This window comes from Gadus macrocephalus, chromosome 4 (genome assembly GCF_031168955.1).
Source record: "Gadus macrocephalus chromosome 4, ASM3116895v1".
NCBI classification, from domain to species: domain Eukaryota; kingdom Metazoa; phylum Chordata; class Actinopteri; order Gadiformes; family Gadidae; genus Gadus; species Gadus macrocephalus.
The window spans coordinates 29,979,555-30,004,245 of NC_082385.1; the positions used below are offsets into that span (position 1 = coordinate 29,979,555).

At 42.9% G+C, this 24,691-nt stretch overlaps 4 protein-coding genes across 4 annotated transcripts in view; all 4 read left to right on the forward strand.

Moving 5' to 3' along the window:
- Window positions 1–24,691, forward strand: part of LOC132455191 (NACHT, LRR and PYD domains-containing protein 3-like) — a 381,632-nt gene that overhangs the window by 166,089 nt on the left and 190,852 nt on the right. The gene's annotated exons all lie outside the window — the stretch shown is intronic.
- Window positions 1–24,691, forward strand: part of LOC132455181 (zinc finger protein 208-like) — a 37,682-nt gene that overhangs the window by 2,265 nt on the left and 10,726 nt on the right. The gene's annotated exons all lie outside the window — the stretch shown is intronic.
- LOC132455213 (E3 ubiquitin-protein ligase TRIM39-like) lies at window positions 6,240–8,544 on the forward strand. The gene is made up of 2 exons (XM_060049037.1): window positions 6,240–6,430; window positions 6,539–8,544. The coding sequence occupies exon 2, from the start codon at window positions 6,541–6,543 to the stop codon at window positions 8,176–8,178; it is 1,638 nt and encodes a 545-aa protein (XP_059905020.1). The 5' UTR covers window positions 6,240–6,430; window positions 6,539–6,540; the 3' UTR covers window positions 8,179–8,544.
- Window positions 16,512–18,972, forward strand: LOC132455217 (zinc finger protein RFP-like). Its single transcript, XM_060049042.1, has 2 exons — window positions 16,512–16,681; window positions 16,788–18,972. Exon 2 carries the CDS (start codon window positions 16,790–16,792, stop codon window positions 18,419–18,421), a length of 1,632 nt encoding a protein of 543 aa, XP_059905025.1. The 5' UTR covers window positions 16,512–16,681; window positions 16,788–16,789; the 3' UTR covers window positions 18,422–18,972.

Consider the following 24,691-nt stretch of genomic DNA (forward strand, 5'->3'; position numbering starts at 1 on the left):
AGCTGGCTGGTGGTGGCGAAGGATGGTGGTGTCGCCTTCTGCTGCTAGTGGTGGCGGCTTGTGCTGGCGACGGCTGTTGGTTGTGGTGGCGGCGACTGCTGCGATTGTTGTCCTTCCTTTCGACCTGATGCACTTTACTATCCTTAACCTCAGCCTGATGTTTGTGGAGTATTTTCTTTCTTTTAATAAAAACTTATAATATTCCTCCCTGTTCCTTCACTTTGTTCTTGTTTTACAAGTTAGATATACACGCACACCTCTTTACACATTTGTTGTTCTTGTTGCACACATGACTAACATTGTTTTATTTATTGATACCCCCTGGCTCTACTTTGCTGTTCTTGTTCACTTACTGTATGTTTGCTTTGTTGTTCTTAGTCCTTGTTCCCACTTGTTTTTGGTTCCACAAACCTCAGCCTGATATATCTGGCATCTCAAACACTGGTCAGCTTTACCATCGCCTACTCCTTTGCAGCGTGCAGTGGAATCTGCATTTGCTGCAGGGTTTCATAACCAGTGGTCCATTTTACTTGTATTGCTCTTTTAATTGTCTCCTTTCCTCACCGTATTCCTCTCTTGTCAACACTTGTATATACAATATTCATCCCTGTTCCTTCACTTTGTTGTTTTTCAAGTTGGACACACACACACACACACACACACACACACACACACATCCTTGTTGTCTGACCCATTGTTTGATAAAAAAAATCTTTCATTTGTTATTCTTATATGTGATACTTTGTGTTCAGCTTAGTCTTAAAAGTAGCATGGTTGTGTGGTCAGCTCCTGCCTCATCAGAAGAAGTTGCCTGGAAACTAAATGCTAAATGGACTGTTGCTACTCTGCTTTCTCCATCGCTCTCTGACCACGGGTACGTGACGCGGAATTACAAGCAAAATCAAGAAAATGTAATAATACATTTAATTTAGAGGCGCCTTTCAAGACACCCAAGGTCACCTTACAGAGCATATAGTCATCATAAATCGTTTAAAAAACAAGACATTGTGGAAAAAAAATTAAACAAATGAACATAATAAATAAAAGATGTTTAAAAATATTTGTATTTAGTCCAGTTGCGCTAAAATGAACATATTGAATCGTCTTTGATTTCAGAACAGACGTGGTAAGGTTAAGCCACTAAAGTCAAAAGCCTAGTGCTACCCATGCTTACACGAACGTGAAGCTTTACCTCAAACTTAAAAACGTATCTAAGTAGCTTGAAGTCGTCACCCTACCACTCCAAATGTAAAACTGACGTTTACAAATATGCAACAATGGTCAGAAATGTACTTGTGTTTTTTAATTTATATTTACCATTCAATATTGCAATCGCTGCAGGCAGTCCCATTGAAGAACACGGCAGCGCGGCCTGTTTTTTAAAGGTCCCATGACATGCTATTTTATGTATTCTTTAATATAGGTATTAGTGGGCAACTAACACCGTATTCAAAGACGTTCCTGAAATTCAGCCGTGGTGCAGAGTTACAGCCACTCCGAGCCAGTCGCACATTGAGCTTCCCCCAAATGCGCTGTTTCGGTGGGCGTGTCAAGGAGGAGGGTGGGGGTGTGGCCCTGAGCAGCTTGCAGCTACGTGCGGTACCATGCGCTCTGTTTACAGTGGATGCATCGCAATGGCGAGGCGCACACAGCCTTTAGCCGTGTTCTGTAAATATTCTAGAACACACGGGAGTCCTGGAGCTCTATATCTAAATATTATCATATAGCCTACACAGATATCTATATCATATAATATATATTATCACGGCCAAAAGCTGTGTGAGCCGATATTATGAATCTCAAACGACCGCGTTGGGTTCTCCGACGTTCCTGTGGGGTGTTCCACAAAGCCGGTTTTATCACATAACCGGGTGAGTTAACCCAGGGTTTGCTGTAACCCTAGGTTTTCCGTTCCAAAAGGATCACGGTATGTTAGTTGCTACAGCAACATATGCTCTGAATCAAACCTGGTCGGACCAGGTTTTGCGCAGGTTAAGTTTGAAACATAACCCGGTTTTGGGTATTTCCACCGGCGTTCACCGCAGATTTCATGTGTTCACAATGGCATGCCCTTTTGATGAAAGAACTGCTGATATCAGAGCGCAAATTATACGTGCAATCCACCGGGAGCGATTGATAAGACCACGGCTCGACATCTTGGCATATTGGATGACTTTTTGCTGGAGTGGAGAGATATAGATTCTCGCGCAAATCTTTAATATATTTAAATAGCCTTACATAGCCAACACTACCAATCGAGGACCTGGCCTCAGTTCACTCCAGACTATTTGCGTAGCCCTCCGTTTTTTTCAAATGGTAGTTTTATCTAGGCTATAATTCTGGAGATGCTGAGCACATCACAGTCGTTTCAGATGACCCATCCAAGATTTGTATCGGCCTCCTATCATACAAAGAGCAATATTGTCTGAGTACTATGCCGAGAGGCATTTACAACATAAAGTATAAAATAGTCTTAACGGACTTGCATCCACTGGAGAATGTTCGATCGTAGCCGGCGGCTTCATTACAAGCACTGATCCATCTTGATCTGTGAAGTTGATGAATTGTCACTTTTAGGTTTTCTACCCAGTTACCAAAAAATAAACATTTGGAATAGTATGCGCTGTGGCAAGCACACGGTTTGCGTGTTACTTCGAAGGCAAAAAAAATCTAAAATACAAGAAAACACAAAAACCTACATTCAACCAGTGGGGGGTATGGCCCATGACTCTCTGAGGTGGTAGGTACCTCCAGGTAGCCTACCCCCTCCATGCCAGGGCGCCCTGAATTTATGTTTATTAACAGCTCCTCCACCGGGGTCAAGACAATTTGAGGGCCAGATCCAGTCTGCCGACTGTCGGCCTTTTCACGATTGGCTTAAAAAAATTGCTTATTTAAATTTATACCGATACGATGGTGGGAAAAGCTTACCAGTTTGTATGTTTTTTATACTTGATCCTCTGACCGCTTGGAAGCAATCGGAGTAGGCCTACATATTGTTTTAGAAGAAAGGGGTTATGTGGTAGCATCTTTAAGAATGCTTAACTGGGATATTTATATATTCATGGCTCAAATATTAAGGATCATGCTTTTGACGTGTAACTAACGCATTTACGCGGTCAGCGATCCGCTGCGGTTCTCCGGGTTCTCAGGTTTTAGCGTTCCCTTTTCTTGTGATAATGTCCTTCTCCTCGTCATAGCTCTCCAGGAGAACCTGGAGTTCCATTTCATTGAAATAAGCGGCCCGTTTCGCCATATCGATCAGGGTTTCCATGATCCATACATCACGTCTTTTTAAGTTTGGCGTGGACGCGCACAACCCTGTGTTAACCAACCCCGAGTTGATTGAACTAATGCATAACCGCTGCTGTGGAACCGAAAACTCTGGGTTGGTCGGCACAGGGTCAATCAACCTAGAGTTCAGCGTTAACTCAGTGTTTGTTAAACCTCCGTTCGTGGAACACCCCTCAGTTTCTTTATTTAGTTCATGTTTTAGTTTTGTTTATGTATGTTTTGTTTCTATCACGGGGAACAAGGCGCTGAATGGTGGTCCCCATTCCTCTGTATGCAGTACATGCTATTGGCTCATCTTATCCTGGAGCTTTCTGTTAGGTATCCTCCTGACTTGATCTGTTTTATTAGGTTGAACAAAGGCAAACAAATGGTAAAGGATAAGGAATGTTGAGTGACTAAGTGTCCCAAAGAATGTCCTCAAATATCTAGATAAATATTTATGGTCATTATAGTGTTGCTAAGGGGGGGAGGGGGCAATATCCTTCTGATCGATAACACTAAACGATTGTGTGTGTGTGTGTGTGTGTGTGTGTGTGTGTGTGTGTGTGTGTGTGTGTGTGTGTTTGTCAGAACACTCTCTCTCTAGTGCAGGAAGAGCAGCACACTGCGTCTGTCTGTCCTCCGTCTCTAGATTTGTGCTCCCAAAAGACTACGGTTGTCATGTGAGTCTGCAGACTGGCAGAGCGGTGCACGTCACTGGTTAATGTGCACTGCTCAATGGTTTAGTGATCGCTTCAGGTTGAAAGCATCCTGTAGTGGGGCCCTAGCTTTAGACGGGGCCCCACACTGAGGTAACTGGACAGAAAGAGACAGATTACAACTCTAAACCCTGTTTCACTCAGTGTTGATTTTATTTGTTTGTTTGTTTGTTTGCTGTTTGGGCGTCCCCACGGTGATCACTGTGACAACGCTGAGCATCGGCGCCAGGAACTCGCTTCCCGGGGTGCCGTCCGCCGCCGCCGTGGCCTGGTTCATCAGCGCGTGCCGCGCCGGCCTTCGTCTTCTCGGCGCTCATCGAGCTGGCCGCTGTCGACCAGCGTCCAATCGGAGCTGGCCCCGGGGCTTCAGGGACGCACCGCAGGCCCAGCACCCAAAGGGGCCAATACTTCATCACCCGTGTCGTGGCAATTTCTATATCAGATATTGCGTCTAAGCAGATGAGATATTTAGATGCAAAAAGCACACAATACTGTTGACAATTAGTGGTTATATATATTTGTATTAAAAGTACGAACAAAGATACATCACAACATGCATCAACAAACAACATAACAGGCATACATTACAATAATCTGGGGCCCCAGATGGGAGCTCCTCTTTGCGTGTTACTTCATTCTCTGAAGGTACGCTCAGACAAGTCCACTGAGTAGCTAAAGTCAGGAGCTTTTATACACTTAGATCGGATCCTTGAGGGCAGTTGGCATCTGGAGGGGGTGTCCCCCCCATAAAACCAAAAACCTTTGTTAACCAGATGTTAATCTATTGCTTGAAGTTTCTTCAGAGGGCAAAAGGTGGTTGAGGCTGTTCCTTATCACCCTTTGCTTCTCTACGCGCCCCAGGGGGTCAAGTAAAACAGGCCCAAACCAAACTACAGACAACATGGAAACGGAATGTGAAACCAGATTACATCACATGAAACACTAAGAATTACATTTTAGAAGACCTTGCAGAATAGCAAGATTCCAAGAACGGGATGTGAAACCAGATTACATCACATGAAACACTAAGAATTATATTTTATAAGACCCTGAACATAACATGTAGATTTTCCATCACACCCGTCACCATGGAGACCGGCTGTTGAGTCATTTAGCAGATGCTTTGATCGAAAAAGGACTTTGTTGATTCAGTTAGACACGAGAAAAAGAAGGTTCACACTGAGATGTGATTACGTATTCATTAGCATATCTGTGGATGGCCGTCGTTATTCTAGGGTTTAGGTATTATTTCTTCCTCTCTCTTATCTCCTCCTCCTCCTCCTCTTTCCATCCTCCATCCTCCTACCTCCCTCACCACCTCCTCATTCCCCCTACCCATCCTTTATTTTTCCTTCACCCCTCCTTCCTCCTCCAACTCCACCCTTTCTCCCCCCCTTCCACCTCCTCCCCCTCCCTCTCTCATCCTCACCTCTTCCCCCTCCCCCTCCTCTACCTCCTCCCCCTCCCCAACATTCCTCCTCCTCCCCCCCATCTCCTCTTCCTCCTCCTCCTCCTCCTCCTCCTCCTCCTCCTCCTCCTCCTCAGAAGCTTGCCCCCATGGTGCTCTCCAAGAAGCCCAACAACATGTGCTCGAACGGGGTCAACTACACCCCCGACCTCAGCTGTCCTCCACCCTCTCCACCTTCCGACACACACACACACACACACACACACACACACACACACACACACACACACACACACACACACACACACACACTCCAAGGTGGTTGTTCCAACTCTAGCCCATGAGCAGCGGGAACACAACTAATATTTTTTATTACACTTTTTCTTTATTCATTGCCTTTATAGTGTGTGTGTGTGTGTGTGTGTGTGTGTGTGTGTGTGTGTGTGTGTGTGTGTGTGTGTGTGCACTTTTACCAGCAGGGGGTGCACTAGTACTTCAAAGGGGGCAAACGTTCCAAAAGCAAAAGGAAATCCCCCACTGACCAGACTGTGTCGCAGTCTGCTGCTCTCAGCTCTGCTGCTCTAGTACGGTGCACTGTGCGCGTGCACATCGAGGAGAGCTCCTACAGCAGCGTAGCGCTAAAAAACAGCTCGTCGTCTGTTTCTGTCGAAAATCGGATTTTATCTGGTTGGATTTAAAGAATTCAGGGAAGCCCCGGAAACCCGAATAGATCTACACCGATGATCCCAGTTACAGTTGCTTATAACCACTAAATCACCACAATGTCTCTCGTTCTGCACCGGCTCTCATTAACTCCAGAAAGAAGAGACACACATCAACGCATTTGAAGAGGTGAATGAATGCAGTGCACTCACGTGCCGTGGGGGCGGAGTCAGGTGTTAGGGGAGGAGGGGAGATGACGTCATTTTGAGGAAACGAAACCTAAAGCACCCCGACGTGTAAGCAGTTCTCTCTTCTGGGATAAATATAACACGCATTACATAGTCTGACAGACAGCAACAACAACAAGGTGAGTAAAGCATTACAACTTTGAGATAAGTAAAAACCACTTTTGCCAATATGGAATAACAAAAATAATGGGATTGCTCAATACAAAAACCCTGTCGTCTGTGTCTAGGTATGGCCTGTGCCAACGCTCCCTGGTCTGAAGAGAACTTTTCATGTTCTATCTGCCTGGATGTGTTCAGCAGTCCAGTTTCCACTCCATGTGGACACAACTTCTGCAGAACCTGTATTGCAAAGTACTGGGATGAACAAGTCAAGTACAAATGTCCCGTTTGTAACGAGCTTTTCAACACAAGACCTGATTTACGGGTCAATATCCTCTTTTCAGAGATGGTTGATCGGTTTGGAACGTCCGTACGAGTAAAAGAGCAGCCTTGTGTTGAACCAGCAGAAGTTCCCTGTGATGTCTGTACCGGGACCCAGCTGAAGGCTGTGAAGTCCTGCCTAGTGTGTTTTACCTCTTACTGCCAAACCCACCTGGAGCCACATCAGAGAGTCGCTCGCCTGCAGAAACATCGGCTGGTCGAGCCTATGGACCGTCTGGAAGACAGGATGTGTAAGAAACACGACCGACTTCTGGAGCTCTTCTGCCAGACTGAACAGGTGTGTGTGTGTCAGTTCTGCACAGAGAAAGACCACATGTCCCATCCTGTTGTTCCTCTAAAGGAAGAATATGAAGTGAAGACGGCCCAGCTGGGTAAGATAGAGGCTGAAGTTCAGCAGATGATCCAGGAGAGACAAAAAAATATTCAGGAGATTAAAGACACAGTTAAACTCAGCAAAGCAGATGCAGACAGAGAGATAGCTGATGGTGTGCAGGTCCTCACTGCTCTGATGCGCTGTATTGAAAAGTGCCAGGATGATCTCAAACAAATGGTTAAAGAGAGACTGAAATCCACAGAGAAACAAGCTGAAGACTTCATCAAAGAGCTGGAGCAGGAGATAGAAGATCTGACCAATAGAAGCTCAGAGGTGAAGCAGCTCTCACACACTAAAGACCACCTCCACTTCCTCCAGGCCTTCAGATCCCTGAAGGATCCTCCACCCAACAGGGACTGGACGACGGTGGAGGTCCGTCCTCCGTCATACGTAGGGACCTTGAGGAGATCCCTGGATCAGCTGGAGGAGACACTGAACAAGGAGATAAAGAAGCTGCGTGATGCTGAACTGAAGAGGGTCCAGCAGTATGAAGTAGATGTGACTCTGGATCCTGATACTGCTCATCCCAGGCTCATCCTGTCTGAGGATGGGAAACAAGTACATCACGGAGGTGTACGGAAGGAACTCCCAGACAACCCTAAGAGATTTACAGATTATATATATGTTCTTACGAGGCAGAGCTTCTCCTCAGGGAGATTTTACTTTGAGGTCCGGGTTAAAGACAAGACTGAATGGTGTTTAGGAGTGGCCAGAGAGTCCATCAACAGAATAGCAGGTGAGATCATATTGGCCCCTGAGACGGGTTACTGGACTCTTTACTTCAACAATGATGGGTTGTTATTTAATGATATCCCTGATGTCTGTGTCCCTCTGAGACGGACATCACCCCCCCTCCAAAAGGTGGGGGTGTTTGTTGATTATGATGAGGGTCTGGTCTCCTTCTATGATGTGGAAGCCAGGGTTCATCTCTACTCTGCTACTGGCTGCACCTTTAGTGAGCCTCTCTATCCATTCCTCTGTCCATGTAACTATGATTATGAAGGTACAAACTCTGCCCCCCTGATCATCTCACGTGTCAATCAAACAGACTAGGACCTTTGTTTTGATAATAAAATAAAAACAACCCAAACAACTGACGATGTTTCTTGAATTAGAATCTATACTATGTGAGATCTGAGAGCTCTGCATTCATGTTGTACTGCTGGCATTTAACAACGAGAGATTCAGAAGGAAGTGAACCCTGAATATTATAAAATATAACCCATTGTAAATTATTAGATAACATTATATTCTTCATTGTCTGTTTTCTCCAGTTTTTTTAAGTTTTACTTCTATACAATTGTTAATTGTTGCAGTTACGTAGAGCATGGTTTGAGGATTAATGTGTGTATCATAATCATCTAAACATTGCTGTTAGTTCATAAGTCTGAATCATGAATGACAAAGCAATCAAATGTAAAAACATTATGGTTTCAATAAAAATGGAAAAAAACCAAAGGTGTCGAATTATTTTTAATGTCCACCATATAACAACCCAACATGGGTAACATGTGTCTCCTTGTTTGTGAGTACCATGACTTTGTCTCTCTCCTCTCCTCTCCATCGTCTCCTCTTAGTTTCTCCTCTCTCCTTCCTCTCTCTTCTCTTCCTCCTCTCTCCTACCTCTGCTCTCCTTTTTAGCTCATCCAGGATTGGGTTAAGTATTGTCTTGCATACACATTACATGTGTGTAAATAAATACCCTTTTGACTTTTTGTCTCTGCTATAGTCTACTACCTGTGCTCTGGCGAATACAAGCAGCAGTCCAGAAATTAGTGTTATGAGCGACACCCAGTGGCGGGAGTGGGTATCACCACAGAGGGGCGGACAGTTATTTGTGGGCGCCTAATAATACTCTTTTGTAGTACATTTAATCAGACTATTTATGTTCCAATTAATAATGGGAATATTTATAGTCCAATTAATATGTCACAATACTGTGAGAAATTGTCTTCTTTATATTTTTTGCATTATATCGCATTATTAAGGTACGAATTACAGCCAGCTGCCACTCATTAGTTAATGACGTCCTTAATTACCTCATGTGGGCTTCTTTGAGCAGGTGCCGTTTAGAAACGTGCAGTCACGTGGTTGTTCACCGGTAGAAGGCGGTGAATGTCTGCGGTTGTGTAGACTTTAGGGTAAAGGGGTTGGCGTGTTGTGCTCATGGGTCAGATTGCCGTGTCTCTGTCTCTCACCTCAGGGTTCCCCGGCACTACCGAAGCAAACCACACGGCTTCACGTGGCGCTCCTCCCGCACCGAGGGGAGAGGGAGGAGGAGAAGCTTTCTACCTTCTCTTGACGTGTTATGTTATTTTAAAGTGTGCGGTGACGCTGGTCGACTTCGGAGCTTCAAGAAGAACACGCGGCAAGAAAAATGGACATAAGTGAAAGATTATAGGCAGGTAGGCAGGTAGATGAATAACATGAATGTGTTAAATTAATGCAACATGTATATGGTGTTGACTCTGGCTGGGGTGTCGGGGCTAGAGTGGCGAAGTCACGCCCCTTCCGGTAGGGCTCATGGGACCTATGAGATCGAGAAATATGAATGGGTGTCAATGGAGAGAAAATAATTATTTTCTGGTCCCAGTCTTTATATGCCCTGGATTACACATATGTTGGTTGTGGATTTAAATGGTATTTTTTCATGCAAAGAAAACCAAAAAATGTCGTGAAGAAGTTTGATAATTTTAGGTTTTATGAGAGGCCGCTTTGTGAACTACAGCTCTTCGCTGCTCTCGACGCATATGATATACGTCACCACACCCGCACTTGGAACTCGGCACAGAGATGGCACATAGAGATGGCACGTAACTAAAACTCTCCACATGCCCAGACTTATAGTGGTTTTCACCTCTTTCTATGCTTTAATCCTCACCTTGAAAAAAAGTGGTGAAGTGGAGCAGAGAGATCGCATTCTCTGTGCCGAGTTCCAAGTGCGGGTGTGGTGACATATATCATATGCGTCGAGAGCAGCAAAGAGCTGTAGTTCTCAAAGCGGCCTCACATAAAACCTAAAATTATCAAACTTCTTCACGAACATTTTTAGTTTTCTTTGCATGAAAAATTATCATTTAAATCCACAACCAACATATGTGTAATCCAGGGTCCCCTGAGCCCCTCAACAGTCCTGGTTCATTGTGGGGCTGCAGGGCTGCCGGCTCCCCTGTGAACGCCCCTTCAGTTCAGCTTCAATAAGAGGAGGACAGGTGTGTCACATCAGAGCCTAATCAGCAGGGGACCGGGTCACCCTATCAGCCAGTCAGAGGTGGTGCCTGAACCAGCAGGTGTTTCACCTAGAGAGGGAGTCAGCGAATAGAAATAATGCAAACCGATCTATAAATGGTGTACAAAAGATGTTGAATTATCGATTAAAAGTCCTGAATTTATGAATGCAGATCCTTCCGTGAACTAAGGGCCGTTCTGTGGTTCTCTGAGGGTGCGGCACCAACTGCCAAGCTCTACCAGGAACTAGCGATTCAAATCACCCAAAGGATTCCTGGAATTTTTGAGTCACCGTTTATTGAAATGAAAACCAAACTCAAATATAAGTAGCATGTGCAGCGCATCACACCGCCAGCCGACTTGGCCTTTCTTGCGAGCTCAAAGCGGAGAAAATAAAACGTTGGGAGGAGCGGCACCCAAAGGAAATCCACTCCTTGCTAACCATCTAACCCTCGTTTTAGTTAAATGTTGTGTCGTCTGAAGCGTTATAACGTCCACTGAGGGCTTAGGGTTTAGAGGGCTTAAATACTATCTTAGCTACTAGCCTTAAAGGTCATGTCAATGATTTATCTGGTTTGATTCATCTCTCCCTCTCTCTGTCTCTGTATTTCTTGCTCTCACCCCTAGACACTATAGACTATTATGTTTACCATGATGCATGAAGGTTACACTCTGATGAGAGAGAGAGAGAGAGAGAGAGAGAGAGAGAGAGAGAGAGAGAGAGAGAGAGAGAGAGAGAGAGAGAGAGAGAGAGAGAGAGAGAGAGAGAGAGAGAGAGAGAGAGAGAGAGAGAGAGAGAATCTTGTGTATCTTTAACTTATCTGTTTATACAAGATACTGGAATTTTTATAATTTTTATAATATCGCACATTTTAACTTTTTAAGTAATTTTATAGTATATCATTTGATATGTAAAGATATTTTACGGTATTTAACGGTTCATACTTATTATTATTATAATATATACCCTACCTTTTTATTTTAATGCACTGTTTATTTTATTGTTCACCAGCTTTGGCAAATTTATATTCCTCAGGCCAATAAAGCTTTTTTGAATTCAATTTAATTGAGAGAGAGAGAGAGAGAGAGAGAGACTGACTTTGGTTTCATGCTGAGTTGTTGGTATGGTGACCCCTGTTTGTGTGTGTGCGTGTCCTGTGTTTGTGTAAATAAAAGGGAAATAAAGAACCTTATATGATGAAATCATAGCCACCAAAAAGTTTGTCCTTGTTTTTTGTTGCTTTTTTGATGAAAGGTGATGTAGTGGTTTACATAGTAGTGTTGTGGATTGATCCTGGTCCAAATCTCAATTTAAATGCCTAACATTTTAAAAACGTATGTAAATATGCCCTCAAATGACCCTCTACTAAACCCATGCTACTGCACTCTTTAACTGATACTGGCAGTTTCGGGTTATCAGGCAACGTCAATCAAATGTTCTGGCACCATCCCAGAGACGGTGAAAACCTGATCTGCATTCAAGCCCCTCAATGGAAGGCTACTGTCTACCAGACGTCAGCCAGAATGCATTTTCTTTATTCTGGTAGTGGGTTGGGACCAGCTCCAACAGAATGTTTGGTTTTCCTTCACAACTTGACTGCAAGTTACTTTATTACTGCAACCCTATTGTCCAAAATAGGATTCTTATTCTCTCCTTTTTTTTTTTTTCCCTGCAGGCTTATTGGTTTACAAAGGAATAACAAATATTTATTAAGTTGTGGGTGGATGGATTTTGGCTGGGTTTCTTTAGTCACTGAAGCATTTCTCATAATTTTGAACCAAACTAATGGCTGCAGTGAAAGAGTAACAAAGAGCAGGTCCAGTTATTGTTGTTATGAGTTTCATATGGCTGTCCAGACAACACAGGTAGAAAGGTCTTTAATTGTCCAGTTCTGTAATAACTCTGTAGCTTGATTCAGCTGGACCGTAGCATAAGGTGAGTGTTCAGTGATTAGTCACTTGCTTGGCTACGGAGCCAGGAGGGAAAGCACACTCCACCCATTCAGTTGGCTTGAAGGAATACAAGGAAATCCATGGACTGAAATGATGTAAGACTGCAATGTATTAATGTGACATCATTTTGCTCAATCTCATCTTGATAACCCTAAACAACAACTAAAACTGAACAACGATGCTAGTTGTCAGATGTTCACACTGTTTGTCCCTGGCATGTAAAATCGACCCATGAAGCACCACCAGTTATAACGTGCCATTAATAGGCCATGGCAGATTTTAGGTTTGTTTTGCTGTCCCTGCACTGACATTGACTGTGTTGTCTCTGAATAGTGAAGGGTAACACTTTATATTAAGGTACACATATTTTCCATTAACTTGGTGCTTAATAATAGGCCTATTGGTAACATACTGGCCCTTTTTTTGTAATTATTAGACACATATTAATACCTTATTCTGTATAACCTTATTTTACCCTTACTACTCCATTAATTAAGATTTCACCTGATATAACCTCCTAATTATTGTTTAATTACTGTCAATAAAGCCGTTATTGGGTAAGAGTAACAATGCTAATAACCAAGGCATCATTGGGGCCTTGTAAAGGGGCAATAGCACAAGAAAAGTCATTGCCTCTTTATTACTCTGAATTAGTATAGTCTATTCTTATGGAATACAACGCAAAACTACAAGTGATAATATGACCTGTATTAAATATTAATTAAGTCTTATTAAATCTAAATATGTTCCCTTTCCTAAAGTTGCAACCTCTTTCTTCACAGTTAGTTAAGTCATTACAGCAGACTAGTAGTTAGAAGACAGCCAAGATATCATCAATGCAGGTTCATTCATTTTGAATAGCAAACAGTCAAGCCATACAGAAAAGACTCAAAATGGCATTCAGGTTACTGCACTGAACCAAAACCAAGTACAAAGACAAAACCAGGTCCCAAGGTCAATTATTTTAAATGTAAGCATTACATAACTATAGGCTTGTGCATCATTGCCAGTTACAACACAGAGGTGCTTGCAATGCATTAAGATAGTAGGCGGCTAGTAAACACAGACTGGTGGATAGTCATGTCGATCACTGGAGTGTCATAGTTTTTTCCTCCTTCCCTGTCCAGTGAATGAACAAGGATAGATAGCAGTGGTGTGATGAATTATGTTATTGTGTGTTAGAGTGTGTTAGTGTGTGTGTGTGTGTGTGTGTGTGTGTGTGTGTGTGTGTGTGTGTGTGTGTGTGTGTGTGCGTGTGTGTGCACGTGTGTGGTTGTGGGTGTGTGTGCCTTTAAGAGAATAGCGAGCCGGTGTGTGATTAAAAGTAGCACAATAGAGCGGGAAAAACAGCCCAATCTCGCAACACTGCCTGAACCTCCTCCAAAAGCAGCCCAATCCAGCGGGAAAAAACACCCAATCTGGAAACACTGCTGAACGTCCTCAAGCTCTAGCGTCAACGTAAATACATGAGACCAACTGAAAATGGAGCCGGTATGAAATTAAAACTAAAAAGTTTAAATGATATCGAAATTCCGTTTGGATATTATTGAAGATACAAGTGTGGAGATTTGTTTAATGGTTGAATGAAGGGAAACGGTTGAAAATTAAACAGTTGCAGTACCAGAGGCCTCCCATTGACTCCAATGTTAAAAAAAAGATAATATTTTAAAGTAGAATATCTTAAAAAGTGTAAAATATTAAAAAAATCAGAAATGAAGCGTGCGATTCCAAGCTATTCTGAATATTTTACAATTTCAATGGAATTTCTAGGTGAAAAATTGAGGACGGAGATAGGTCCCAAAGTTTGCAGAGAATAATCAAGAAAAAATGAATAAAACTTATGTAGAACAATAGTTGAGCGCTGCATGCAGCACTCACCTAATTAAGGCGAGGCAACTAGTGGCCCACCGAGTGCTGTTTACATAGCGGCTAGCACATTTGCACCGCTAGCACAGATCTTGATGGCTACGGCAATCATTGTAAAATATATATATTACATTAGGTCAAAATGGCAAGTGGAGCCCGAACTCACCCTCTCACTAAACTAAAACCACCTACGTTTTCTCGCTTCTAACAGGAAATGTGAAACCGGACTGGTCGTCATGTTGGTGTGCATTGTTTAGCCTGGAATACATCATGGTGTCTCAGCATGAGTGCTTAAGCCGAATACAGTTTAGAGAGTGCCCCAAAGAAGCCATGAGGTTTAACAGGTGGATAATGAACCGATTAAGGCCTTTTGGAATACTGAATCCAGATGTAAACATGCCACTAGATGCCCTAAAAATGTTGTAAAGATATTGTGTCAATCTGTAGTGTAGCCTATCATATTATTATTTCATTAGATCTCGTTATCATTATGATGGGGGAGAGTAAGGCTCATTTTAAGAAATGACATGATATTACTCCTGTGCTGCTCTTCCTTAAGATACATTCTTGAGAAAACACCTGAAATGTTGAGCCTTGATTCATTCCCTAATCTTTTATACTATGATTACAGCAACATTCTTTTTTTTTATTAAGGTCGTCATTGGTGTTGTTGTTTCAGTACTTCTGTACACATTCATGACATAACAATAATGATGACTGGTTAGGGGGATTTCAGTACAGAGGACGGGCAAGTCTCTGGAGTTCCGGGTGTTTGGAATGTTGGGCATCAAGAAGGACAGGAAGATAGTGTCTCTCCGCTCAGCCAGTCATCACCTCCCCATCATAAATATGCACATTTGTCAAGGAAGCTCCAACATTTCAGATAGATGTATACCGCCGTCTTCATGATGAAGGTTACACTCATGACTCATCTAACTGTTAACCGTAGAGAATGTTGTGTTGAGCCAATTACAGGTGCACACACAAAACCCTGAGCGACTTTGGGGAATGTGCAAATCAACTATATGGAGACTAAGAGGAAACCGTACACAATATATCCTGAAAGATCTCTTAGGTGTTATTGAGTGGACCACTATGGAATGCTCATGGAATGCAATTCCATGACATACGAAGAAAATATCCGGTCTGAAACAATTTCGGTCTTATTTTTCTATCTTTTTTTGTTTGCTGATTTATTGCATTGTAAGCTCCTCTGTGCTGTAACTGGCATTGATACACAAGCCTATAGTTAGCTAATGCTTGAAATTAAATAATTGACCTGGGGACCTGGTTTTGTCTTCGTACGTTGTTTTGGTTCAGTGCAGTAACCTGAATGCCATTTTAAGTCTTTTCTGTATGCCTTTACTGTTTGCAATTCAAAACAAATTAACCTGGATTCTAACTACTAGTTGTATGCTGTAATGACTTTACTGAATGCGAAGAGATTGCAAGACCCCACTTTAGAATAGGGAACATATTTTGATTTAAGACTTAATTAATAGTTAATATGGGTAATATTACCACTTGTAGGTTTGGGTTGTATTCCATAAGAATAGACTATACTAATTCAGAGTAATAAAGAAGGAATACCTATTCTTGTGGTATTGCCCCTTTACAAGGCCCCAATGATGCCTTGGTTATTAGCATCGTTACTCATATCCAATAACGGCAGTAATTAAACAATAATTAGGAGGTTATATTGGGTGAAATCTTAATTAATGGAGTAAAATAAGGTTATACAGAATACGGTATTAATATGTGTCGAATAATTACTAATAAAGGGTCAGTATGTTACTACTAGGCATATTAATAAGCACCTAGTTATTGCCGAATATGTGTACCTTAATATAACGTGTTACCTAGTGAACTTGTTGTTCTGGTTCTTCTGCCCTACCCTGAGCCACATGATGCAGCTGTTTAATGAGGTTAGAGATGAGCCTTATTTAACTACCAGCGTTAACTCAATATTAAATCACAAACAATTATAGCACATATAACCTGGACAATGGACATACATGAAGAGGGAGGTTTTTATGAGGATTGTAGAAAATACCAGCCTCGGGGAAAGTAAATTCAAGTCAATTGTTTTTGTATAACTCTTAATCCCAGTTACAGTGGCATACCACCATTAAATCACCACAATGTCTCTGGTTAAAACAGCTCTTGGTCGGTGTTTTGTCTTTAAAAAATTGAACATATTTGCACGCACTTCAATGCATTTGGAGTAGCCTACAACGTAAATTAATGTGGCCAAACCCAATCAGTGAATTGTGTGTCTGTGGGGGCGGAGCCAGGTGTTAGGGGAGGAGTCAGGTGTTAGGGGAGGAGTCAGGTGTTAGGGGAGGAGTCAGGTCTTAGGGGAGGAGGGAAGAGGATGTCTTGATCAGGAAACTAAATCTAACATTCATAGGAACCAAAGCTACCAGAAGTGGAAGCAGTTCTCTCTTTCAGGAGGAAAATAAATCAATTTTTTTTAACAAATAGTCTGAAAGACAGAAACCACAGCAAGGTGAGAATAACAGCACAACTTCGAGATAAGTTAACACCTTGCTACCCGTTATAGAATTTAACGTATTGAAAATGCTTGATACATAAACCTTGTCATCTGTGTCTAGGAATGGCCTCTGCTAAAACATCCTGTACTGAAGATAACCTTTTATGTTCCATCTGTCTGGATGTGTTCAGAAACCCAGTTTCTACACGATGTGGACACAACTTCTGCAGAACCTGTATTACAAAGTTCTGGGATAAAAAACAAAACTACAATTGTCCTACTTGCAACCATCTGTTCCAAACTAGACCTGATCTACAGGTCAATACCCTCTTATCAGAGATGGCCGCTCAGTGTAGAACATCCGTACAAGTAAAAGTACAGCCATGTGTTGAACCAGGAGAAGTTCCCTGTGACGTCTGTACAGGGACCCAGCTGAAGGCCGTGAAGTCCTGCCTAGTGTGTCTTATCTCTTACTGCCAAACCCACCTGGAGCCACATCAGAGAGTCGCAGGCCTGAAGAAACATCGGCTGGTCGAGCCTACGGACCGTCTGGAAGACAGAATGTGTAAGAAACACAATCAACTACTGGAGCTCTTTTGCATGAATGACCAGGTTTGTGTGTGTCAGATCTGCACAGAGACAGACCACAGGTTCCATCATGCTGTACCTCTAAAGGTGGAACATGAAGTGAAGATGGCCAAGCTGGGGAAGATGGAGGCTGAAGTTCAGCAGATGGTCCAGGAGAGAAAACAAAAGATTGAGGAGATTAAAGACACAGTCAAACGCAGCAAAGCAGACGCAGAAAGAGAGATAGCGGGAAGTGTGCAGGTCCTCACTGCTCTGATGCGCCAAATTGAAAAGTGCCAGGAGGATCTCAACCAAATGGTTAAAGAGAGACTGAAAGACACAGAGAAACAAGCAGAAGACCTCATCAAAGAGCTTGAGCAGGAAATAGAAGATCTGACCAATAGAAGCTCAAAAGTGAAGCCGCTCTCACACACTGAAGACCACTTCGACTTCCTCCAGACCTTCAGATCCCTGAAGAATCCTCCACCCACCAGGGACTGGATGACGGTGGATGTCCGTCCTCCGTCATACGTAGGGACCTTGAGGAGATCCCTGGATCAGCTGGAGGAGACACTGAGCATGGAGATGAAGAAGCTGCCTGATGGTGAACTGAAGAGTGTCCAGCAGTATGAAGTAGATGTGACTCTGGATCCTGATACAGCTCATCCCAGGCTCATCCTGTCTAAAGATGGGAAACTAGTACGTGATGGAGTTGTAGGGAAGGAAGTCCCAGACAACCCTAAGAGATTTACAAAGTATATACATGTTCTCACGAGGCAGAGCTTCTCCTCAGGGAGATTTTACTTTGAGGTCCAGAGTAAAGACAAGACTGCATGGTATATAGGAGTGGCCAGAGAGTCCATCGACAGAAAAGGTGAGAGCTTAATGACCCCTGAGACGGGTTACTGGTCTCTTTTCTTGGATGGATGGAAGAAGGGTTTGGTATTTACTGATTTCCCGCCTGTCCGTGTCCCTCTGAGAGCTGAGATCCAGAAGGTGGGGGTGTTTGTTGATTATGATGAGGGTCTGGTCTCCTTCTATGATGTGGAAGCCAGGGTTCATCTCTACTCTGCTACTGGCTGCACCTTTAGTGAGCCTCTCTATCCATTCCTTTGTCCATGTAACTATGATTATGAAGGTACAAACTCTGCCCCCCTGATCATCTCACGTGTCAATCAAACAGACTAGGACCTTTGTTTTGATAATAAAATAAAAACAACCCAAACAACTGATGATGTTTCTTGAATTAGACTCTATACTATGTGAGATCTGAGAGCTCTGCATTCATGTTGTACTGCTGGCATTTAACAACGAGAGATTCAGAAGGAAGTGAACCCTGAATATTATAAAATATAACCCATTGTAAATTATTAGATAACATTATATTCTTCATTGTCTGTTTTCTCCAGTTTTTTTAAGTTTTACTTCTATATATATTCTATATGAGTTTTACTTCTATATATATTTAATATAATATATATAATTGTTAATTGTTGCAGTTACGTAGAACATGGTTTAAGGATTAATGTGTATATCATAATCATCTAAACATTACTAGCAGTTCATAAGTCTGAATCATGAATGACAAAGCAATCAAATGTAAAAACATTATGGTTTCAATAAAAATGGAAAAAAAGCTAAGGTGTCGAATTATTTTTAATGTCCACCATACATAAACCCAACATGGGTAACATGTGTCTCCTTGTTTGTGAGTACCATGACTTTGTCTCTCTCCTCTCCTCTCCTCTCCTCTCCTCTCCTCTCCTCTCCTCTCCTCTCCTCTCCTCTCCTCTCCTCTCCTCTCCATCGTCTCCTCTTAGTTTCTCCTCTCTCCTTCCTCTCTCTTCTCTTCCTCCTCTCTCCTACCTCTGCTCTCCTTTTTAGCTCATCCAGGATTGGGTTAAGTATTGTCTTGCATACACATTACATGTGTGTAAATACCCTCTTGAATTGTCTCTGCTATAGTCCACTACCTGTGCTCTGGCGCATACAAGCAGCAGTCCCAAAATTAGTGTTATGAGCGACACCCAGTGGCGGAAGCGGGTATCACCACAGAGGGGCGGAAAGTTATTTGTGGGCGCCCAATAATACTCTTTTGTATTACATTTAATCAGACTATTTATGTTCCAATTAATAATGGGACTATTTATAGTCCAATTAATATGTCACAATACTGTGAGAAATTGTCCTCTTTTTATTTTTTGCATTATATCGCATTATTAATTTACAAATTACAGCCAGCTGCCACTCATTAGTTAATGACGTCCTTAATTGCCTCATGTGGGCTTCTTTGAGCAGGTGCCGTTTAGAAACATGCAGTCACGTGGTTGTTCGCCGGTAGGAGGCGGTGAATGTCTGCGGTTGTGTAGACTTTAGGGTAAAGGGGGTTGGCGCGTGGTGCTCATGGGTCAGATTGCCGTCTCTCTGGCTCCCACCTCAGGGTTCCCCGGCACTACCGAAGCATACCACACGGCTTCACGTGGCGCTTTAGTTGTTCCCACCACCGCACCGAGGGGAGAGGGAGGAGGAGAAGCTTTCTACCTTCTCTTGACGTGTTATGTTATTTCAAAGTGTGTTGACGCTGGTCGACTTCGGAGCTTCAAGAAAAACACGCACCAAGAAAAAAATAAAAATTGACATAAGTGAAAGATTATAGGCAGGTAGGCATGTAGATGAATAACATGAATGTGTTAAATTAATGCAACAACATGTATATGGAGTTGACTCTGGCTGGGGTGTCGGGGATAGCCGCAGCAGACAGAGTGGGAGACGTCTTCCGCTGTCGCTCTCCAAGGTGCTGAACTCCGGCTGCGATATGACGTCACACGCTTTGGACAAGCCCCTGACCGCGTGGTTTTAGGGAATCACCCCCGGTATACATACTCCGTTTAAAAAGTGAGTAAGTAGGAATGTGAAACACTTTGCAGGAAGAACTACCTATACCGAACGAGATGAGATAAGAAAATCGAAGCATAGAATTGTAGAACGATTCTTTGTGCTATAAAAAAGCTCAATGGCATTAAAAAAATAGGCTTTTTGTGTGAGGCTAGTCTGTCTGGTTCCTAAACCATCTCTCAACTACAATTATAGAAGATCATGTTAGCCAAACTATACCTCACAACATGACCATTATCAGGCGTTTGTATCCAGAGCGTCCAGTGAGGTGAAGGCCCAGGTCTGGGCTGCTCAGGGAGGACATTGGGGATCCTTTGGACGAGGAGTCTAAACAAACCAACCAACCGGGTCCCCTGAGCCCCTCAACAGTCCTGGTTCATTGTGGGGCTGCAGGGCTGCCGGCTCCCCTGTGAACGCCCCTTCAGTTCAGCTTCAATAAGAGGAGGACAGGTGTGTCACATCAGAGCCTAATCAGCAGGGGACCGGGTCACCCTATCAGCCAATCAGAGGGGATGCCTGAACCAGCAGGTGAACGGGTCACCCTATCAGCCAATCAAAGGTGATGCTAGAACCAGCTGGTGTTTCACCTAGAGAGGGAGTCAGCGAATAGAAATAATGCAAACCGATTCATAAATGGCGTACAAAAGATGTTGAGTTATCGATTAAAAGTCCTGAATTTATGAATTCAGATCCTTCCGTGAACTACGGGCCGTTCTGTGGTTTTCTGAAGGTGCGGCACAAACTGCCAAGCTCCACCAGGAACTAGCGATTCAAATCACCCAAAGGATTCCTGGAATTGTTGAGTCACCGTTTATTAAAATGAAAACCAAACTCAAATATAAGTAGCATGTGCAGCGCATCACACCGCCAGCAGACTTGGCTTTTCTTGCGAGCTCAAAGCGGAGAAAATAAAACGTTGGGAGGAGCGGCACCCAAAGGAAATCCACTCCTTGCTAACCATCTAACCCTCGTTTTAGTTAAATGTTGTGTCGTCTGAAGCGTTATAACGTCCACTAAGGGCTTAGGGTTTAGAGGGCTTAAATACTATCTTAGCTACTAGCCTTAAAGGTCATGTCAATGATTTATCTGGTTTGATTCATCTCTCCCTCTCTCTGTCTCTGTATTTCTTGCTCTCACCCCCAGTCACTATAGACTATTATGTTTACCATGATGCATGAAGGTTACACTCTGATAGAGAGAGAGAGAGAGAGAGAGAGAGAGAGAGAGAGAGAGAGAGAGAGAGAGAGAGAGAGAGAGAGAGAGAGAGAGAGAGAGAGAGAGAAGCTGAGTTGTTGGTATGGTGACCCCTGTTTGTGTGTGTGCGTGTCCTGTGTTTGTGTAAATAAAAGGGAAATAAAGAACCTTATATGATGAAATCATAGCCACCAAAAAGTTTGCCCTTGTTTTTTGTTGCTTTTTTGATGAAAGGTTATGTAGTGGTTTACATAGTAGTGTTGTGGATTGATCCTGGTCCAAATCTCAATTTAAATGCCTAACATTTTAAAAACGTATATAAATATGCCCTCAAATGACCCTCTACTAAACCCATGCTACTGCAAGTCGGACGCCGGAGGCATACTCCTATTCACACCGTTGACTGGTTTACTTCAGTGTTTATAACATAAATATAGAGATATAACACTTTTGCTGTATAAATGTTTTGAATTGTCGTATATATATATATATATACATACTTCGAGCATAAGGATGGATGATAACGGTCTTCTGAACCTAGAGTAGGCCTCTACTAGGGATAGGTCGGTCGCGAAAGATTCGATCGCAACTTCCGAATCCCGAAGATGAACGACAAGAACTGATTCCTAAAACAAGAGAACTGATACTTTGATACTTTTTTTTAAATGTAAATAAATATGGTCACGTAAATAAAATAGACAAACTAACCGAGCTCCGTCTCCCAGCAACATTATATTGATTGAATCGACAACGTTCTCAAAGATTCAGCCAATGAGAGTACTACAGCAGATAGCAATCGCGTTGCCATGGCACAACAAATGACAAGGCACAACCACACAAGTTAGCTAACGATCGTCGTAGGCTTCAATATCATGCAAGCACTTTATACGTTTTCTTTTTTCTTTTGTTCTACAATAAAATTGCATGCTTTAATGAAGTATGGTTTTACCTATCATGGAAATGGTCGAACTGGATCGTACAGGCCAATGCTACAGAAATTCGCACCGTGACTGAAAACTTTTTTTAGTTTCCGTTTTATTCCCCCTCGTTTCCACCGCGCGGTGCGGAGAGGTATCGTATCTCTCTGGGTTATCGCAGTTTAACAGCAAGCCAAACTCAGGTATAGCACACTTGAGCCGGGATAAGAGCGTCTTGTTCCCTTTATTTCCTCTTTTATATTGTCGAATTCCACGAGTGAAACTGTAACAGAAACAACCCCAAACTTAGTTTCCCTAACAGCACAAGTTGCTAATAAACAGAAAAAGGTAGAAAGAAAGAATAACTAGGACTACGCAACAAAAGTGAGTCCGCTCATAGTAACAATAGGCTAATATGACGTAGGCGCACACTTTACATTAGCTCACTATCTAGTTAACTGAACATCACATTTTTAGTGCAAGACATCTTCATTACATATTCATCTTCATTCATACAAAGTACTGCATTATAAACACACAGCCATTGCTTTCATGAGCGTGAGAAGGGAAGAGAAAATTCACCAAGTGACCGACTGCCTTTCTTACTGCTGTCTGCTACGGTTGCAACAAGTATAAAAATCACGTAGCCTACTTTAACACTTCAAAATAAAAGTCCAGTTCTCATCATGTAAATATTACTGTGTGTGCGTTAGTGTGTTTTCTTTCAAATATTTCCTTACCTTAAGTTTTAATTACTACATTCATTAAATAATTTAAGTGCATTCAAGTTTGAACATGAATACTAATCTGAGGGCAGAAAAGTACCCTTATGGTAGGGCAGGCTGTGAAAAAGCCTTGATTGTTGGGCGCACCCAATACTCATAAGCAACGGGGGGGGGGGGGGGGGGGGGGGGGGCGGCAGACACCTGTGAGATTCTCTGTCAAATGACCTAATCTTACTTAACGAACGAATCCTGATAGTGAACTGAACTGAAAGAACTGATTCCCGGAAAATAATCGTTTTGCCAATCCCTAGCCTCTCTCTCTCTCTCTCTCTCTCTCTCTCTCTCTCTCTCTCTCTCTCTCTCTCTCTCTCTCTCTCTCTCTCTCTCTCATAACATGACTTGAAGGTGTTAAATGAAAGCAGCGTGTAGCGTTGGCTTGCTGGCTGGTGCAAGCTTCAGCTTGTCCAGAATGCTGCTGCTAGAGTTCTAACAAAGACCAAAAAAAATCAACATATTACACCAATTCTTAAATCGTTACATTGGCTTCCTGTCGGTCAGACAGAGTGATAGAGACGTCTTCTGCTGTCGCTCTCCAAGGTGCTGAACTCCAGCTGAGTGATGACGTCACACGCTTTGGACAAGCCACTGACTGCGTGGTTTAGAGAATCACCCCCGGGGGGTATACCACGAAGCTCGCTGAACATACCCAGGCTTTCTTGGGAAAACCTGGCTCGACAGAGCCGCAACTCGCAATCAGAGTTAAATGTTACCACGACGCTCACTTTAGATTCAATTAGTTGAACCAGGTTTTCCGCTTTAGGTTCAATGCTCGTTCACATAAAAGGGGCGTTTATCGCGTCATTTGACTCACCCTTCCACAAAATGAATCGAGCGAGAGCGGTGTCACCCAAGGCGAGCAGTGAATTATTATGAACTCGTACGAGGAATTCAAAGTCCAAATCACAGCCAAGGGGAACACGGTTGCCCATAATATGGCTAGGGTGGCGTGATGGCAAAAAATAGCTGACCGTGTTATTTCGTAAGTGAAATGATTCTGCATATTGTCTACAAAATATCATGTATTATCGTGCGTTTTACCCCCATGTGTGGTGCCAGCACGCTCCTACGAACATGGGGCCAAGTCAAAAATAAATATTAAAATAATATTCAATGTGGTAAGTTGTAAGCATCCATTTGAATAATTTCAGGTGAATCTAGCCTATGATTTGCAATGGCCTAGGCTCCAACCTTTAGTCACATGTTGATTACCTGCAGCAAATAAAAAGAAAACCAATAATACGACTGGGAGGAGGACCGCTCCACCGCCCTTCACCACTTCGGAGGAGCTGGCTCTCGCCTATAACGAAGGTCGGCCGATGATGGTAGGAGTGGAAGGGGGGGGGGGTGTCCTCTGACCCCACTGCCTCGACATCAAAGGCCTTTGTAATGAGTATGTATTCATGTATTGGCAATGGACATCAATAATTGTCTTGCTAATCAAATTGTTGTGAAATTGTTGTAAATGAATTGTAATTTTTAGTTGAAGGTACAAACATTAGTTTGGAGGAGCTGCCGACAATCAATCTCCAATCAGAGGTATATAACTATCAAAGCAAAGTGTCACGTACTCTTCTAAATGTCTAATTTCTGGACAGAATGTCCTATAATAGGTTTCCCTGATTCTTGCAGGAGACGGTCGCCCTGTGACTCCAGGGTGACTATGGAGG

Bases quoted from the DNA above. Each gene is read 5' to 3' on its own strand.
- LOC132455213 (XM_060049037.1), top strand. From the start codon at position 6,541: ATGGCCTGTGCCAACGCTCCCTGGTCTGAAGAGAACTTTTCATGTTCT.
- LOC132455217 (XM_060049042.1), top strand. From the start codon at position 16,790: ATGGCCTCTGCTAAAACATCCTGTACTGAAGATAACCTTTTATGTTCC.